Here is a 20,829-nt window from a genome sequence, read left to right as displayed (position 1 = left end):
AAAATATGAACTAGTCCATGAACTATCGTTCAATGAACGCGTTCAGGCACAACACTGCACACAGTGAGGTTGTGTGAATGAACTCTGACTATGTCAGCAATTAAAGTTTGATCCCGCTGCAGATGGGCTTTAGGTTTGACCAAGTTAAGGACAAATCCAGTGCAAAGTGAAACTAGGGGTTAGGAACACATGGGTACCGAGTCGACCGTTCTCTGGGATATGTTTTCATGCTAATCCAATGTGACCAATTTTATCGCAAACCGCTAATTAGCTTATAAAGCTAGTAGTCGGGGCACGGGTAAAGTAAAAAGAAATCACTATTTTATACCACTAACAAAGGAAAATAAGGACTCATATCTAAGGATACTTTTCATCGATTACAGCTCCGCCTTTAACACGGTCATCCCCCATAAACTCACTCACAAACTGTCCACACTTGGTCTGCACCCCACACTCTGTGACTGGCTCCTAGACTTCCTGACTGGCAGGCCTCAGTCTGTCAGGATTGGTAATAGGACATCAGCCAGTATCACCACAAACATTGGCACTCCACAGGGTTGTGTACTCAGCCCCATCCTCTACACCCTGTTCACCTACGACTGTGTCGCCTCCCACAAGGATAACATCATCCTGAAGTTCGCGGACGACACCGCAGTGATAGGACGTATCGCTGGCGGTGACGAGGCAGCCTACAGGAGGGAGGTGGCCAGTCTAGTGTCCTGGTGCGGAGACAATAATCTTATCCTCAACACGGACAAGACGAAGGAAATGATAGTGGACATGAGAAAGGAGAGGAGAACGCATCAGCCACTGTTCATCTGGGAGCTTGAAGTGGAGAGGGTAAGCAGTTTTAAATACCTGGGTGTATTTAAAATTGACCTCACTTGGACACCTAACGTCACACAGCTGGTCAAGAAGGCCCAACAGCGGCTGTATTTTCTGAGGAGGCTGAGGAGGTTTGGCATGTCGCCTAAGATCCTCAACAACTTCTACAGCTGCGTTATCGAGAGTGTACTGACCAATTGCATTACTGTGTGGTACGGCAGCACTACTGCCATGGACCGCAAACGCCTGCAGAGAGTGGTGAAGACTGCACAGAAGATCACCAGGACTCCACTGCCCTCTCTACAGAACATCTACCATTGCAGAGTCCACAGGAGAGCTGCTTCCATCCTCAAAGATCCTTCCCACCCCCAGCACGGACTGTTTACACTTCTACCCTCAGGACGAAGGTACAGAAGTGTGAAATGCAGGACCTCAAGATTAAAAAACTATTTTTTCCCTTCTGCCATCAGACTCCTAAACAGCCAATAGGAGTTTGTAACCAGGGACATAACTGTTTCATTTTATTGCCTTATTTAAAATTGCACTACCTCATTTTTATTGCTTTTATTAAGAAATGCAATATTTCAACTTTTTGTGTGATATTGTATTTATTGTATGACATTTAGTGTTGACGGCAAAGTAAGAATTTCATTGTGCAGGGAAACATGCTTTCTGTCTGTGCATATGACAACTCTTTGAACTTGAACTTGAAAGCTCAAAATAGCACCACACTTCCACGGTAGCATAATGAGGGTCCCTACATGTAAACCGAAGCATTGAGAACTTTGTAAGTGTACAGACAGTTTATTAAGAAGATAGTTTATAAAGCCTGTACCGTTCACGTAAACTGTTCTCTTCATTATATCTGTGAGGGGATGGAGTTTACTAAATGTATAGTCACAGTAACCTTTCATTGAGGAAATTATGGATTCAAGATAATACATTTGTGATGGCTATGGACATGTCGGTTGCCTGGTTGTATATTTCTGTTGCTGTTCTGTATATTTATTCAGTATTTTTCGGTTCCCGGTCTTGTAGATTTGTCTTGTTTTGTGTATTCTGTGGACTGTTTGTTGTTGTGTATATTTCTGTTCCTTATTCCCTTGTTCATTGTGTGTTTCTGTTTACCCTGTTTTAACTATGTATTCTTGGTTGTATTGTGTATTCCCGTTCGTTGTGTTTCCTGTTTTATTTTGATAGTCTGTTTTCTGCCTTGTCTTGTCCAGTTTACTTCCTGTGTTTTCCCTCCTTTGTTGATTGTCCTGCCCCGCCCTGATGTGTTTCACCTGTTTTCTCACCTGTTCCTGATTTACTCATCACCTCATGTATTTAGCCTCTGTGTTCCCTATGTCTCTTGTTAGATCATCTTGTGTTGCTTCCCTGTACCTTGTGTTTGTGTCAGTTTGCTCCTGCCTTTGTTTTGCCCGTCAGTTTGTGATTAAATGAGTTTTCCAGTCTTTGTGCTGCAGCTTTTCGTTGTGTTAAATCCCTGAGTTCAACCATCTCCTGCCTGCCTCCCTCTGCATTTGGGTCCTCTTCCTTCCACTCACCTCAACATTAACATTACATAGAATAATTACAAACTTTCAGCAGTGTATGAGAGGTACTCGGCTGTTTGTTGTCTGGTACAGTCAAATTGTACAGGACATAAGGATGCATCGCTCGAGTGACTTCTTGCGCTCACAGGAAAACATGAATGAGAACAATTGAAAGATAAATTGGTCATTGGTGATTAATGAATGGACTTTGCCACACTAAGCTCAACACTAAAGAGGGAAAGCGGCCCATTTTCAACTCTTCTGAAGCGAGTCATCCAGTGGAGATTTACCGACGGGTAAACGCGGATTTCGAAATGTCACATTTCATAAAGACCGGTTAGACTAGTTTCCCTGGTTAAGGTTAAACACACGTATTGTTTGTAAGTTAGAAGCACATTTAATCAAAGTAAATTGCTTATCACCAATCGTTCCGGACCTTGGACCTTGTATATAAATCAGATTTGGACCTTTGAATATAAAGTTTGAGAATCCCTGGCCTCCAGCAAACATTTACTCATGCGGCCATGGGAACACTGCTGTGTCTATACACAATCAAGCACAGACTATTGGCATGTGTGAGTAATTGCACATTCCCAATGCCATAGAGGAAGACGATGCCTGTATAAACTGACACATTTAATCTGGGACAACTAGCCTCCTTCTCCTCGGGGAAGTCACACTTTCCCTTTTCATGACGAGTGTCTTCCCTCTGATTGGCTGGGGACTCTTGAGGGATAGGATAAAGGAGAAGCTCATCCCTGCCTGACACTGAGACACAAGCATGACTAAAGGCCTGCGCTCTCCTCATTATATCGCCTCTGTTTCTTAGCGTGTGCTTTATCGATTTCCGTCACTTTACATTTGCAAACATGGCAGCGTGTCGGACCAAATGTCACACAACGGAAAAACATGATTGAACTGTGAGAGGAGATATGATTACGAGTGGACCATGCTGTCATGACATTCATTTGGGAGTTGGATGCATGTGACGCAGATTAATGCATTTTGCACCATAATTCTTCAAAATCATATTTGGGACTCGCAAACATCAAACACAATTGGCTGGAATCACAAAGACTTTTTTTTCAATGATAGCTGTATTTCTGAATGTCCAATCAACATGGTTCTTCACCCTCCTTTATTCATTCATATATTTGCACTAAGGTAAAGGTACTTTATTGTCACATACTATTTACTAAAACTATTTCAAATTGTGTAAAACTTTTTTCTTTTCATAAAGCCTGTCTGAGAAGGTGTATAAATGTATAAATGTATAAAATAATATAATAAATGTATACATTTTTGATATAGAAACATTTTGAAAATGGGTCACATTTGACCTGAGGACAAATTATAACAATAACAATCTGAGCGAAAACTATTTCTTTTAGTGGGCAAAACTTAAGGGTTCACAATTGCCCCATTATGTTAAACTGCAGCTCAGTTTGCGCCCGCTCGTAATTATGATCTCGCTCAATACTTAACCAATTTCAAAGATTTTTGGTCACATCAGTCTATTAGACACAAATGCTTGGGGAAATGGGGTCTAGGCTGATTTTTTTTTTTTACCCTTTAATAATAATTTAGTTCTCAAAAAACACATGTAAAGGTCCAAACCAGATTATATTTAGAGAAGATATTACACTTCATACATCTCCAGAGGCTGGTTTTAGAACATAAGAGACGTCACCTGTTTTGAACAGCAAATAGAGGAGTCAGCTGGTCGAGTCTCCAGAGGCTGGTTTTAGAAAGTCACCGATTCATCGCTAGAAATGTAACTGTAGCAAGCATCTCACTATTGCTAACGTTATCCACATTCATATTTAGACGCAACAAATGATACATTCAGCTACAAAAAGCCTAGTCGGGAAGTACAAAGAGACATTCCATTAGAGATGATACACCGTCTCGTCTCGTCTCATTGGTGTGAACTGGCAGGTTTTAGAACGCTGAAAGTAGTTTCAACTCGTCTCTTCGCCAATCTTTGGTCTAAACTTGGCTTAATTTCTGTAACTGTTTTGGGATATTGACTAAAGCACATAGCAACAGGCGGTCCTTTTTTTATTACCTGATCTTGAGACCTGTGTTGAACAGGTACCCTGCTTTGTCTGAATGTTGTATTAAGACTCTTAGTAAATTATGCGCTTGAATGTTGCATATTCCTGAATTCATTTCAGTTTAATTAACTTAAATGAACACAGCAGTGCTGGATCCACGTAGTGTGGCACATTGCACAAAGTGTGTGTGTGGGAGGGGTGTTCTTCTTGCCCCAGGGCCCTCAAGCAGGTTAATCCTTCCAGTGTGTCCAAGTCCAATACAATGTGTCATCATCCAAATACTGATGGTGTGCAGTTATGAGAACTCTTAATATCTATATGAAAAGTCTTTCATTGGTGATAGCTCGAGTTTCAATGCTTGACTCGTACGATCTCTTATGTGTTTTTATTTGGTTAAACTTTTTTATTTTTTTTTATCTTGATTTGCCTGTTACATTCGATTTTCTTTTTTCTCCAGCCAGACTTGCTTTTACGTGGAATGCATTTAAGCCTCTAATGCCACTGTGAGACCTCAAATAGCGTACAGTGTATTCTTTAAACATATTTTAAAATAGAATATGTTATGTGTACTCACACATAAAAAAATGTATAATAATGCCAACATATATTAATAACCAAGATGAAATCAGTACTTGACATATAGATTCGGAATCATTATAAAAAAGAGAAAAACAGAAAGAAAATGTGTAAAAAGGTAATGTATGAAGTGTTTTGACAAATTGGAGTACATAATCAATGATTTTTAATGTGTTTTATGTGTGGCTGCTGCTCTTCTCTTATTGCCCTTCTGCACTTTAAGTATATATTTATTACCATTATGTGCATGTATTATATTTTGTACTTGTCAGAACTACTCCTTTCCCCAGGGGATAAATAAAGTTATTTGAATTGAATAGAATAAGTGACAGAATCTATCCCATTAACCCTTATTTTGTGTAAAATGTCATACTGTCATCATATTGTCGAAATGTCTCATTGTCTGAATGACAACAGCAAAAGATTGGTGTCAGACAAAGACAGATGTTCTTGTACCTAAAGTTGATTTTTTTGCAGCTCTAAACGGAAAACGTGCTCCCCCCCCCCCACCGCCCCATGACGCAGCAGTCTGCCGCTGTCTGCTGCTGCGTCATGTGCACACCGGACAAACAAACTGTTCTCCAAAAAAAAAAATATCTCCACTGTTCTCCCATCATGCACTTCTTAAATCTCATCCCTTCATCACTTCAATTTAAATGATGTTTAAATTAGTTTTCCTAAAACGGGACCGCAGCGACTTTTTTTTTTCTCCTTCCCAGGTCACAGAGATGTTACATAATTCATCACCTCTCTGCAGCTTCTGAACATCCAATACTGTAACATAATCACACCGACCCAAATTAAAACAAATAAACTGTCAATCACCCCCCAAAAAAAAGGCGAAATCACAAATGCAGCAGAAACTGTAAGCAGCACCGTAACCGGGTCACGCGGTGTTTTGCTGCAGCGGCGGTGCAGGCGACACACACACACACACACACACACACACACACACACACACACACACACACACACACACACACACACACACACCGAGCCGTCCCGTCCCGACCCCGCGCGCTGGCTGCCGGCATAATTTGCAGACGGCAGGGGGAGGGGTTTCCTGACATCAGCACACAGCCGCTCGCTCCAGCACCGAGCAGGCTGCCTGTCTGCAGGAACCAGCCACGCCGTCCATCCATCCCTTCATCCTGACGGGCTTCACTTCCCGGATGTCTGGGTTTCGCACTTCGGGCTTCAGGTAGTGTCGAAGCGGGCAGTTCGTGCGCGCCGGTCGAGGCGTCGGTGGAGGACACGGGCTCGTGCGTGCGTGCGTGCAGCTTGAGCGGTGAGTTTTGCGCGCAGCAGACTGGCGCATGCAGGGCGAGTTTTAGTCGGGCACGCTCTGTCTGTCTGTGTGAAGTTCATATTCGCCGAGTCACGCTTGTTGTAACTGATCAGTGTCAGTTGTTCTGTTCTGTTCTGTCAGCCTGCTCAGCAGACTGGTGAGGGATACTTTCAATGCATTTTCATTCTAATGTCCTTAAATGTTCCTTATTTGCATTTACTTATAGTGGAGCTTTGATCATCCTCTGACACATTTAGAAAGACTTTGAAATCCGAGCTACATCAATACGTTGTTGCATTTAAATCCTAATAGCTGGATAAAAGTGTGTGATGGTAACCTTAGAACTTCATTTTTAAGTTTGCAGGAGCGTGTGTGTCTGCTTCAGGAGGCTGGCCAGACAAGAAAGGCGAAGCAGCGGGATTTCATACACAAGAGTGCACACAAGGACGCTCCCAATGAGAAGCCAAATTCTGCACTGCAGTGGATTTCTTCAGGTGTGTGTGAGTGTGTGTACGTGTGTGTGTGTGTGTGTGTGTGTGTGTGAATGGGTGTGTGATCTGACCACATAGACTCAGTTTAGGTTCTGAACACTTTCTCGTTAACAATCGGAAGAACCTGCAGAAGCTTTGGGGGCGTCGTCTGGAGGTCGCCCCGTCCAAGAAAACGGTGCCATCCTGCAGTTTCCAGACCACCTCGCCCCCCCCCCCTCCCTCTCCTCCTCTTTTTCTTTCCCCATCACGGTGGCTGGTTAGTCGGTCTGTCCGTTGGGAGGCCTCAGACTGGAGAGCTGTGACTGACCGGTGGATTCATACTGTGGATTTTTAAAGAACTGCGTGGATATTTATCCAAATCGACATTAATAAAGCAACGGCTGACTGTTCAATTCCATTTCGTTGCTCTTGGAGGACTTGTATTTTTTGGGATTTAGAAGGTTGGACCTGCTCTACATGGGGCTGTAGGACAAAAAGGTGTCAAATTTCACCTCAGGGATAAGATTTCTATAATTTTCACGGTATCGTCCAAATCAGCACGACGCAGCAAATCTCAGGTGCCGACGCAGGTTATACAGGTTCCCCAGGTTTAGGTGGAGTTCCTGTTTCACCTCAGGGATTTTTAACTAACGAAGTTTCCGTTTTGGTATTTTCAAGGCGTTGATTTGACTTTTAACTCAGCAAATCTCAGGCAACGTCTGAATTTTTTGGCTTTAGAAACTGTTGCCATGACATCTGACAGTTTCCAGTACCGTGTGCTCTTTGAGTACAAGCGTGAGCGCGGCGATGACATCAGCCTCCAGCCGGGCGACCTGCTCACTGTCTCCAAGGCCTCACTGATGGCGGTGCCGGGGCTGGACTACCAGGACGGGGATGAGCGGAGCCCCAAAGGCTGGCTGCACGGCACCAACGAGAGGACCAAGGAGAAGGGAGACTTTCCGGGGACTTTTGTGGAGTACGTCGGGGTGGTGAGGGTCGGCCCTCCCGCGGTGAAATCCTGGACCAGGCCTGTACCGCCGACCCCTGGGGGGCCACAGAGCGACGTGGGGGCTCAGCCGCCTGGAGCAGCTGCTGCTTCAGGTGAGTGCTGCCCACACGGACACAGTCGAACACATCAACAGGGTGTTTGGTTTCTCTGTTTGGATCTTTATGCTGATTTATAAGTTGGATTGTAAACAACGGGACAGTTTTATTTTTTTTAATGAAATACACATTTACTGAACAAAAACATAACATTTTGTCAGTTTTGGCTAGGGTCGGGCATCGTTTTGTTTTTAAAAATTCCAATTCCGATTCTTCCTTTCGATTCCGGTTCTTATCGATTCTCGATTCCGATTCCTTGAGGGGTGGAGTTGAAACGGGTCACATGCTTACTTCACATTTCGATTCAATGGTGGTTTACAGTTTTTCCGACTTTTTCAACGTAAAATAGAGACACACTTTAGAGTGCCGCTTACTGTGCTCCATGGCTGCAACACAAGTGCCTGAAAGTACAGTGGCTGCGAAGGAAACCAAAACTTGTTTCGTGTTGAATTCGGAAACAATGATTTGATTGGAAACCAAAATTTCCAAACGATACCAATAAAAAAATAAATAATAATTCCATTGGAATAGTAATTTTTGAAACGATTCCAAGTTGCAACCAGTTCTCGATGCCTAATCCTAGTTTGGGCTGTAAAACTTGACTTCAATATGTGTCTAGTAGTGTGCAGCTCTGCTCAGAAAGTATTTAGTGTGAGAATATGGGATTGGTATTGAGTGTCTGGTTCAGTTGCTATCAAGCATGTTGGTGTTGTTAGCTTGCATGATCAGTCTGAGTACAAATTTGCTGCGTGATATGAACTTGAGTTCTGGGTTGAAGATGTACAAACATTTTGAAATGAAAAGTTCAGCTCAAAGTTCCACAGGTCAGTTATTGTCTGCTGTCTGTGGTTGTATGTGGGCCTATCGGGGTTGGCCTTAGGGCTCTACTTAAGATGTTCCGATTCCATTTTTTTCCTTCCTCATGCCGATTACGATACCTGAACATGAACATAAACATAGTCCGATACTGTGTACTGATATGATTGCTCTCATTGTTATATTGACCCTTTGTGAAACATGAACAAATACAAACAGAGAATGAATGCCATAGAACTTTACTTTTTATTCAGTCACAATGGAAAAAGAACATTAATAAACTACTTTTAAAGTAGTTTTTCAGGGCAAAACTATGTGGTATCGGATCGGTGCATAGACTTGCCTACTCACCGATACTGATACCAGCATTTTAGGCAGTATCGGAGGCTTTTCCGACACTGGTATCCGGTATCCAAACAACTTCTATCCAAGACTCAAGATGAGATTTTGCTTTGGGGGACCCCTCTGGATCACGATCACCTTTTACACAAAACCATCACACTGACAAGTATCGATCTGTTATTATATATGGGTTGGTCAGTCTGTCTGCTTGACAATCCTGTTTTGCAGCAATAAAACTGAAGTGAAATGAACAAACAAAAAGTTTCCTTTTAGGGCCAAAATTTGAAGTTGGGGTAGTAAATTGCAATTGATTGCAGAGAATTGCACTATGTTTAAAATCGCAATAATATCGTATCGTGACATAAGTATTGTGATGATATCGTATCGTGATGATATCATATCGTGAGGCCTCTGGTCAAACGTCCATTTAGGCTACCTCCTGTATACAAACCACAGATATAACGCACTGTGTCTCATAACCTGAGTGCCTGCAGGCCTCTGCGTCAGCTGACACCCTGCAGCTGTGTGCTGCTGAGCTGATCTAGCCTGATCCTCCAGCTCCAGTCCAGACAAATAACAACCCTGCTGCCTAACCCAGTACTCCTCCCGACTGGGTTAAGGCCATGCTGGGCATGTTTGTCTTCCAAGAATATCCCCTTCCAGGTTGTTGTATTTTTTTTTTTTTAAAAGGGTCAAGATTCAGACAAAACTGCCAGTGTACATGTGTTGCTTTTGATTTCCTTTTTAGGATTCACCTGGGACTGTGACTGAGTGTGGCCTTTAAATTATATAAATACACTTAAGTCTCATTTATTTCAACTTGGATCACGTTTTAGTAGCTGTGGTCATCTTATCTTTATTGACAATGTACTCAGAGTGTTCACAACAGACAGTTAAGGTCATTAATCACCCCTTACTGTTAACCTCTCTTAGATTTAGTTTGACTGAATTGTAAGATTAATTCGGAGCTGACACAATTAGCCAATCAGCTGAAAAATATGCGGTTCTTTTTTTGATGATGAAAAATCGCCAAATGCCAAACATTACGCAGTTCCATGTTCTAAATTGTGAGGACTGATGCTGCTTTTATTTGTATTATTGTGTATCTTTTTTTGTAAAGATTATTATTTTGGGCATTTCCGCCTTTTAATCCCTCGGACAGCTTAGATATGAAAGTGGAGAGAGGGGGAAGACATGCAGGACATCGCCCCAGGTAGGAGTCTAATCCTGGGCCTCTGCGTTGAAGAATAAACCTCTACATGTGAGCACGCAATCTACCAACTGAGCTACCCGGGCACCCTTGTGTATCTTTTGTTGGCATGTACGATTTTTGGCTGTTGATCATTAAGGCTGGACGATATGACGAAATATATCGTCAAAACGATAAAAAAAATGTATATATATGGTATAGATTTTTCTGTCAGGATGTCGGAGATACACCGATGAAAAATGATTGGCAGATTACCTGATTTTGAAATTTCGTTGTGAAATTCACTGCTTTATGGTAATGAGAGCTCAACAGTTACCTTGATGAGTAAACAGTTGACTTAATGACCAAAAGAAAGTTTTAATAAACCACAATTAGACTTTGCCAAAGTCAGAATAATCCTGGCAGAGTCATCGATAAGTGTGCTTGGACTCGTGCTGTGTGTTTGATGAGGAAGCTACACCCTCCGCCCTGCTCGCCACAAAGTGCTGCATGAACTCTGGGAGCAGCAGATCAATGATCATATTTCCTATCGATTGCAGTTTTCAGAAACAGACATGTTGTGGCTCACTATTGACCCCTGATGTAACCAAGTCGCTCTCTTCACTGTACACGTGGACTGCTTCGATCGAATCAAAGTTAATGTTTAACTGGAATGGAATCAGTGTTTGTATTCATTACTTTCCATGATTTATTTATCATCTCTTACGGTATCTTTGGTGAGGATTCCAGTTAGAAGACTTGAGTGTGTACTGCACACTAGCGTGCGAGCTGTGTGTATCGGTTCAGTGCAGCTGGATTTTTGATGATTTATTTAGGACTGGGCAGAAACAAGCGGTAACGAGTGCGAGACGCACTTGAGCCCGAAATGTAAAAATCATTGCGAAACAGGCTGCCCCACTTTAAAAAGCTATTCTGAACCCTGCAGGCTTTGATTAGCGTTTTTACAGGGTCGGGGTGGTTAGCTCTGTTTTGGCCCTGGTTGTCTGTCTGCTGCAGAGCGAGCTCAGATCTGCTGTGTTTATGGCTCTTCATTTGCTAAATAGGTCAGACGCAGAGCAATGTTCTCTACCCTCCTTCCTCTGCCGCCTCTCGGCTCTCTTTAATTGTCTGGCTGCCCGTCTGTTTTATGGTAGTGGGTTTGGGCTATCTTCTATAAATAACATCCATACCACTCTGAGCTCGGGGAAATATCTCATGCTATAGGCCTATGTCTCTGCCTTCTGATGCTCTTAGTTATAGCATGTGTACTAGCTGAGCCACTCCTCCATCCATCCATCCATCCATCCATCCATCCATCCATCCATCCGTCCACCCGTCCAGCATCCTGCAGTCACACAAGGCTGTATTTGTCCTGAATAATTGATTGGCTCACGCACTGTTGGCCTGCCATGGCACATTCCTGCAGTCACAAATGAAATGTGGGCACGCCCTGCTCTGTTTTAGCACTCTGTATGGAATAACACTGCTCAGGGTCTTACTATTTTTCTGGGAACAGGAATGATCTGGGCTTTAGGTCATGCAGAAATGTAACAACAACAGAATTTTTTTATATCAACATTAGGGCCGCATCTAATGATGACTTTCCTAGTCGATTAATCTGTTGATTATATTGTCGATTAAAGGAGCACCAAAGCACTTTTCCTCTTTGGTCCCCCTACAGGTTGGAAGCGGACTTGTCCATTACGGTTTCTTATGTCTTATTCGAACTACAGATGCACTACCCAATCTGGGAAACTTGCATAGTGCGGTTATAGCCGATAAAGGGCCACAAAGCGAATGCAGATGTGCCGTTCACCCTGTTACGAGTTGATGAACCACTGAAACCATTTTGGAAACAACACCGGAGAGAAGAAACTAGAACATATTCACATTTAACAAGCTGGAATCGGAGAAGATTGACTTTTATTTCCCGCCAAAACAGACTCAAACCGACTAATTGATTATCAAAATATTTGGCCTTTAATTTAATTGTTGACAACTAGTCGATTAATCTTTGCAGCTCTAATTAACAGTGCATCACTCACTATGTGCATAGTAAAGGGTCTCTCTGCAGAGTATTTAGCATCTTTTAAGCTCATAGTTTTGGTTTGAAAGCAAATTTACAGCCAAATTCCATTCGTCTCTTGACATTGTGCACATTTTAGTCAAACATTGTCACAGTAACTTGTCCATCTAGAATGGCCATTGCCATTTGAACGATGTAAATGTACCATTTGTCTTTGCCGCACAAGCTCTGGTTTTCAGGTCAGCACATGCGGCATGTGCCATCGCATTTGCTGACTTTAAATAGTGTAGAAACTGTGCTGAACCAGCACAAACCGACACTATGTTGGTCAGGTTTACCAGCTTTCCCATTGTGTGTGACTCCACTAAGTGTTTAACAATTTAGGTCATGCAAAGAAATGTTTCAAACCTGATTCAACAGCCAAATTCAATAGTCTATGACAGTCACGCACTGATGTATGAGTGAACATCAACATTTTAAATTACATTTATGCCTACCATACATTAGAAGATTTTGAACAGACTTTGAAAAGACCAAAGTCTGCTACAATCTCACATCTAAAAACAATCATCTCACATCTAACATTAAAGAGAATATGTAAGACTGGCGATCTTGCAGGGTCACACACTGCACTACTACAACTACATTTTTTTGAAAAACTAAACCAAGCTAGCTAGCTACCGCTAGCGTTAGCTGGTAACTTTAAGGGAAAGTTTGTAGATTTTCTTTTGAGCATTTCAACCTTTAATGGAAAGGACAGCTAAAAATATAAGGGGAGTGAGAGGGATGGAAGACATGCAGGAAAATCGTCCAGGTTGGACTCGTACCCTGGACCTTCTGCGTCGAGGTATACACCTCTATATACGTGCGCCTGCTCTACCAACTGAGCTAACCCTGCCACAACATGTTTGATGTTGTCGGAACGTCCAGACAGGTAAAAAGACTGGGACTGAGTTTAATGACCACCGTACACCATACGATTGAGACGACCGGCGCGCCCCGACTCTAGCAAGACTCTCCGGATTTCATTCCGATATTGGAAATTAGTCGAAAGTGGAATCGCTTGAAAAAAGTCGTTTGGTGTAAGGCCGGCATTAGTTGAGGACAGAATTGGAAAAGAACTTGGTTGTTTTAGCACCCAAAGTTGAGCACTTTCCTTTTTACCCGCGCATCCTTTATTTCTCTTCCTCCCCTCCCTCCCCCGTCTTCCCTCGCTTCTTCTTCCACTTGTTGTCTGAACAGTTGAGTTCTCTCCCAGCAGCCGCGCTGATTAAATCAGGAGTGATACCTAATAGCTCCAACTAGTGCTAATCAACGCGTAACACTATCTGGCACCGTGCGATTGTGAACACCCTCCTACATTTCCCAACCTGACGCCTAACCCTGTTTGCCGGTTCCATGCAACATTAATTATGACGGTAAGCTAATGAATCCCTGATGCGTTCCTCGTCGCTGTCTACTCTCAGGTAGGAGAAATGTTCAGGTAATCGGAGCATATGCTGAATCTAATGGGGTAAATGCATGCAGCGCACTGCTCTGCTGTGATAAGCCATGCAGCCCTCGTCTTTTATCTTCAGAAGAGGCCTGCAGCTCGCTACTCTCTGTTCCTCTTATGGAAATGAGGGATACAATTAGAAGCCAGAAGAATAGACAATGCCGCTTCGTTCTGCCCAAAGGCTTTGATTGGGAGAGCTTGGTCAAGCAAAACGAATGTAACTCAGCATTCATTACTGTGGAGAGGTTTAGTCTTTGACAAGAACTGTGCCTCTGCAAAAATAGCCTCATGAAGGAACTTGTTTTGGTTTTGTTTTAGTCGTGCAACAGGAAACTCAGATTGGACAGATAGTCTAGCTAGCTGTCTGGATTTACCCTGCAGAGATCTGAGGAGCAGTTAACCATAGTCCTCAGAAATCCACCAGAGGTTAAAACGCCAACACAAAGTAAGTGGAAGGGGACGGACATCCGGCCGAAACGAGGGACATCCGGCGGAATTTCCGACAGCACCTGAACAATCCTGGAAGTGAAAAGTTGTCGATATACTGTAGATTACATGTGCATCAATCTACATGTTGATTAGCGCTAATACCACATATTGCGCTGTTGAGCCGCCCTAAATCACGGCAGGGGAAATTCCTTCACTGCAACAGCTCTACTTCCTGCGATGTTTCTACGATAAAAGTGTGCCAGGAAAGAGAGGGGTCGTTGCCATTTCAGCCCCTGGAAGGCAGGCTTTAAATAAGAAAGGTCAGCACAGGAAGTGTTGAGTTTCATTAACAGTGGCTGGGGGGAAGAAAAAAAACCAGCAAGGAAGAACTGAGAAATAAGCTGCAAAGTAGAAATGGCTGGAACCAAAACAGCAACTAATACATTGTTGTCATAACCAATATAGATTAACTGCCAAAATGAGACCAATGTCTTTTTCTTTTGACGTGCTACCCGTAATATTATGTTTACCACCAAACCAATGACATGTACTGTAAATATGATTCATAAGAGATTAGTCTGGACAAAGAGCACATCGTAACCTTCAAATTGGCCTGCGCGCGCCTACACTCACTCACTCACTCACTCACTCACTCACTCACACACACACTCTCTCTATACATATCAAACAGATGCTGTCAATAGCAATCACAGTTTTTAATTGAGCGCCAGGCAGTTTGAGTGTCACGGCGGTGGATCAATGTGATCACGGAGGTGATGAAACCGGATAATGACTGGGAGATCAAACACAATGAGAGAGAGAGAGAGAGAGAGAGAGAGAGAGAGAGAGAGAGAGAGAGAGAGACGGATAGGCAGCAGAAAACACATGGGCAGTAATTGCCAGCCTTGCAGAGTGCCACGGAGGTGTGTGTTAGCGTCTGATCAGCTCTGTGCTCAGTGAGTTCAGGAGATCAATAATTGCAGCCTCGGCCGAACGAGCTAGCCCGGCTAAACGTCCCTCATTTGTTGGTTTATATTTAGCTCAACTCTCCTGGCACTTTGATTTGACTCTAGTGTGTGTGTGTGTGTGTGTGTGTGTGTGTGTGTGTGTGTGTGTGGAGAAGGTACTGAGGTGTTAGTGTTGTTATTCTGAAGACATTCAGCCGTATGAAGGGCTAACGTCTCAGAGGGAAGATGAAGAGGAAGCAGTGTTGTGTTTCTGTCAGTGAACATTTGTGTCACTTTGTCTTCCCCCTGATGAGCATTCGGTAACTTTTCCATCCGTAGTTATTTTTGTGGGTGAAAAGCAAGTGTTTTCTGACTGCCTGCACACTCAACAGATTCTCACTCCCATCACGTAAAATACAGACGCTTGGTCAGGTGCCTTTGGCGTTGTTATTGACGCTAAAAGTCTCCTTTAGCGTCATATCTTCGCGGTGTTCCTGCCCGGGGGAAGACCCGGATGTCTGTCACAGTAATTTGAATCTGAATTGTGAGAACTGAATGTGAAGATAGATATAGAGAGTTGAATTTTCAGTGAGGATCAAATTTTATTGGACTTCCAATTCCAAACGAATAAATTCAGTTTCAAATTATACTATTCAGTTTTTCAATGCAATGATTCAAATTAAACAATACCATTTCAAGTGATGTGATTCAAATTCAGTTGTTCAATGCAACTATTCAAGTTTAGCAATTCAAATTCAAATATAAATGATTCAAATTCAGTTTCTGGTGGCACATATTTCAGCCCATATCACAAGCCTTAATAAATCAAAATCTTGTAACCGTAATCAGGAACTATCTGATCAGAAGATTGATAAACAAGTTTAACTCTGTTCCTCCACTGCGTGCGTCTGTCTCTCTTCCTGTCCTGTCTTTGATTTCATTCTCCCCTTCAGTCCTCCATCTGAACAAGTCATTTCGTCTGTTTTGCTATTCACAACTCTCACTTGGCTACACACTGTCCCTGACGCTCAGTGCAGTGGCTGGCCTCGGATCACAACACTGGTTTCAGGAAAGAGGCTCATTTCTACAGAATTGGTAAAACAGGTATTTTTTTATGATTTTTTTTTTTTTATTGGAGACAGGTTGACTCAATCTCACTCTGTTGGAATTTCTTTTAACTGAAGTTAAAAAAGAGAGAGTTTTTGGACTTTGTAACACACACACACACACACACACACACACACACACACACACACACACACACACACACACACACACACACACACCACTCACTGTGACTCCATGCTGCAGAATGTAGGGCTGCGTGCCAGAGTATCGAAACAAGCATCTTAACGAACCGCTGCGCCTGCACAGGCAGGATGCAATTTACCTTGTCAATCACAGACACACACACACACACACGCACACACACACACACACACACACACACGCACGCATGCATGCACATGCACACACCCCCATTTATCAAGCTAGTTGTATCTACCTTCCACTCCTACAGTTAAACTCCATGCCTTCTCTTTTCTGGTGTTGTCCTTAAAAAAAAGGATCTGTGATGTCGTATTATGTTTTTCCATCACCAAGATGAATCTCTCGTCGTCCGTGGTGCTGTAGAGGAGACGTATACGATATTGTGGGGGTTGTGTTTTGGTAAAGCGACTGAATACTCTCGCTGTTTCACTTCCTGCCGGCTGTCCGAACGCCCGGCTCCTCACGTGAAAACAGACCTAGCGCGTATCTTTAGCGGAGCGGAGAGCCGGCTTCACGCACGCTTCTGGGACGCTTCTGGGACGCGACCGTGGATGAGTTTTGCATCAAGAATGTTTTTCCAGTTGGAACTAATCGCTTACATCACGTGTGTCAAACTCGAGGCCTGCGGGCCAAATCTGACCCCTCGCAGATTATGATCCGGCCCGCAAATCAATTTAGGTTCAAAATACATTTTCGCCCACCTAGTTTTTGTTGCTTTTTCTAACGTTGTAATTTTCTTTTGGACGATTTGTAACTTTTTCTTTTGTCACCCTACTGTTGCCTTCCTTCTTTCTACTGTGTTTTTGTTTTCGAAGTTTTTATTACTAATTTCGACCTATGCTTGCCTTACTTTTTCCAAGGTTTTTTGGGGGGATTTTTAAAAGGTTTTTGTCGCCTTTTTTCATTAGCATTTAAATGTTTTCCATTTACAAGGCTGTTTTTTTTTCTACCAAAAATTATTTGTGCTGGTTAGGGGCTACATGGCTTAAAAAAACTCTTCAAAGGGGGTACATTATTGAGAAAAGCTTGAGAACCAATGGTATAGAGGCAAGACTCGAGATTTAGTTTTGCCTTTTGGAGCTGTCATAGACCTCATTCATACATGTGATACAACGTGTGTGTGTGTGCGTGCGTGTATGCGTGCGTGTTGTGTGTTTTTCAGAGCTTTCTTTCTGTGGCGATGACGTGTGTCGCCCATGTGGAAATGTGGAGTTGTGAATTGGCAGAACAATCTTCTGGCTGCGTCTCTCTTCCTGTCCTGTCTTTGATTTCATTCTCCCCTTCAGTCCTCCATCTGAACAAGTCATTTCGTCTGTTTTGGTATTCACAAATCTCACTTGGCTACACACTCTCCCTGACGCTCAGGGCAGTGGCTGGCCTCGGATCACAACACTGGTTTCAGGAAAGTGGCTAATTTCTACATAATTTATTATTTTATTGGAGACAGGTTGACGCACTCTCACTCTGTTGGAATTTCTTTTAACTGAAGTTGAGAAAGAGAACGTTTTTGGACTTGTTAACACACACACACACACACACACACACACACACACACACACACACACACACACACACACTGTGACTCCATGCTGCAGAATGTAGGGCTGCGTGCCAGTTAGAGTATCGAAACAAGCATCTTAACGAACCGCTGCGGCTGTACAGGCAGGATGCAATTTACACTGTCAATCACAGACACACACACACACACACACACACACACACACACACACACACACACACACACACACACACACATACTCACGCACTCACACGCATGCATGCACATGAACACACCCCTGCACCAGGGCCGGATTAACAATTTCATGTGCCCTGGGCAACAAGACTCAAGCCCCAATTATTAAATGTTGCAATATGTAGCCAATCATTTATCTTTTTATAAAGCAGACAGCTAGGGAAGCTTTAACTTAAGACCAGAGATTATTTCTAAAATGCAAAATGTGAAATTATCACATCATCATCATCATGAAGCAGGCAATTAGTGTGTATGGAGTAAAAGTCAACCATTGGCTACACTGTTGCATGTAGTTCAAAGTCAAGATCAGGTTTATGGTTTCACAATCAATTATATCAACATTTTATGTTGATGTACTACTATATATTTGTATTATTTTATTTTAACAAATGGGCCTTACAACTGGCCTCTTCCACCCTGTCATCTTCATCCTCCTGATCACTCTCTGCCACTGTCCCTCTCTCTGAATCTACAGCCTCCTCTTCCTCCCTCTGTCCCTCTCTCTGAATCTACAGCCTCCTCTTCCTCCCTGTCATCTTCATCCTCCTGATCACTCTCTACCTCTGTCCCTCTCTCTGAATCAACAGCCTCCTCTTTCTCCCTCACAGTGTGTTCTTCCTTTCCCTCTTTTCTTTCACTTATTTCTGCATATCCCTCTGTGGTCTTCTCCTGCTCTGACACGTCTGGTCTCTCCAGTGTACTGCCTTCTCCTTCTTCATTTCCCTCCTTCTCTTCCTCCTTTGCACTATTTGAATAGGCTACAAATGATCGGTCTCAGCAAGCACTATGTAGTGTGTTGAAACGTAACGCCACCGAAACGGCCACCCTCTGTAAAAGTTATGAATTCAAACATGCCAGTTTGTAATATTTTGTATTATGCTGTTCTTGTATTTACTAAAATCAAAACTAATCAAAGGGCTGAGAGCTCTTAGAAATCACGAGGGAGTGATTTGACTTTTGGCTAACGTAGCTAATAGACGCGCTGTTGTTGATGCTGATCCGCCTTTACCATACATTATAATTTTAAATTATTGTGTTTAAACTTCCCCTGGGGAAACTGACTTCACTTTCATAGGCTCGGGGTGCAGCTTAGTTGCTCCAGTCTTTGCCGGGATGCAGCGCCACCACACCACCAGCAGACTCGCTGTGACAGACCGTGGTAAAGTTGGTTTTATATTGGACGTTGGATATTCGACACATTTGAAAAATCTATTATTCAGCTTGACCTTCCAATATAAAACCAACTTTACCAGCGTCTGTGACAGCTCGTTCTCTCCTCTCTCGCAGCAGGAAGCTACAGACACTGTTTTTGACGTGATTTAACATAATATTTTGATGGAACGGGTCGCAAAAATCTGCATATAATTAAGAAAGTGAGGACTGCGTTTATAATGTGATCTAACATAATATTTGACAGAGCCCAGGGCCCCTTAGATGTCCTGTGCCCCTGGGCAAGTGACCAGTTGCCCTAATGGTTAATCCGGCTCTGCCCTGCACGCACGCACGCATGCACACACTGCCTTTGAAAAAGTCACACAGTAGTTAAACATATAGAACAGCGTTGTAAAGGGAGCAAAGATTGACATATAATAGTGAAATGGAATGCTGTCGGGAATGCTGCATGTTTTTTTTACGGGCTTGTTCAATATTTTTTTCATGTGTTCACTTTTATTTAGCCAGACATGCACGTCATCTTAACCAAACAGAGGTCGGTTTTCAGGAACTTTAAAACATCCTAATTATGGAACTGTTTAAAGTTGATGTTAAAATGATGTCTTTCTCAATGTCCCATAGACTTAAACTGAAGCACAATTAGGCTGAGATAAAAAAGATAAGATATAACTTTGATGGTCCCCAAAAAGACTTTCAGCATTATAGCAGCGCAAGAAACACACAGAGAGTTATGTAGGAACACAATTTTATAATAACAATAATATAAAATTACACCCAAAACATAAGATCAACCTGGCCCTCGAGTGACAGAACATTTTCCAAAAGATGGGATAGATGGGAGCAAACAGACCAGAAATGGGGTGAATAATAAGAAGCTCCAGTGAAAAAAAAAACAACCATGTACCTCCAAAATAAAAGCCTTCTTTCAGCGAGTGATATAATATAGCCTTTAATTCTTTCTTCATGTTTCTTTTTCCCTTTATTTTGATATTTACTTTCCTTTCTAGCTGATCTGAAAGATGGAAATCCGCACATTTGGAGATATAACCTTCCATCTACTCTTCTTCACAACAAGTAATTTTACTGTAGATATTTGAGTGCATTATATGATTTTCACCTGTTAAGGAGTATTTAGTTTTTAAATATTTAGCCATAGGCCTACACCTTTTGGGTCAACATAAAAGCATGTAAGTATTATATTTTCATTCGCAGCGCTGCATGCTGATGTCTTTAATCTCTAAAGTGTTATTGTTTGTGCGGGAGCGGAGATTTATTGCCCCTGTTTTGAAAGTCAATTACGTAGGTCCACACAGCGCCCGTGTTAAACTGATGAATAGGGTGGAGCTGCGGAGTCATTCAGTGAAAGGAAAAGGTGAAGGGAACAAACACGGCATGAATAAAACAGGAGCAGGGGATCCTGGGGGACGGCGAGACCGCAGCGCTTGAATTCTTTGATGCTGCACGGCGGTGACCCGCCCGTACAGTCCGTTAAAGGTCTAGTAAGTGATTATAATCCAATACACTTTTTGTCA

The 20,829-nt window shown here is 42.7% G+C and overlaps 1 protein-coding gene across 2 annotated transcripts in view; it reads left to right on the top strand.

Annotated features, from left to right (window-relative positions):
• The first annotated feature begins 6,075 nt into the window (after window positions 1–6,075).
• pik3r3b (phosphoinositide-3-kinase, regulatory subunit 3b (gamma)) overlaps window positions 6,076–20,829 on the top strand; it is a 276,193-nt gene continuing 261,439 nt past the window's right edge. The window contains exons 1-2 of one of the 2 annotated variants that reach the window (XM_039810638.1): window positions 6,076–6,284; window positions 6,642–7,855. In XM_039810638.1, the coding sequence (XP_039666572.1) occupies window positions 7,504–7,855 (352 nt within the window). In that variant the 5' untranslated portion in view covers window positions 6,076–6,284; window positions 6,642–7,503. Of the gene's footprint in view, window positions 6,285–6,387; window positions 6,442–6,641; window positions 7,856–20,829 lie in introns of those variants that run through there. The other variant, XM_039810639.1, reaches the window with a different exon arrangement.

This window comes from Perca fluviatilis, chromosome 9, assembly GCF_010015445.1.
Source record: "Perca fluviatilis chromosome 9, GENO_Pfluv_1.0, whole genome shotgun sequence".
NCBI lineage: Eukaryota > Metazoa > Chordata > Actinopteri > Perciformes > Percidae > Perca > Perca fluviatilis.
The sequence above is the reverse complement of the archived record's forward strand: the minus strand, read 5'-3'. Positions and strand labels throughout refer to the sequence as shown.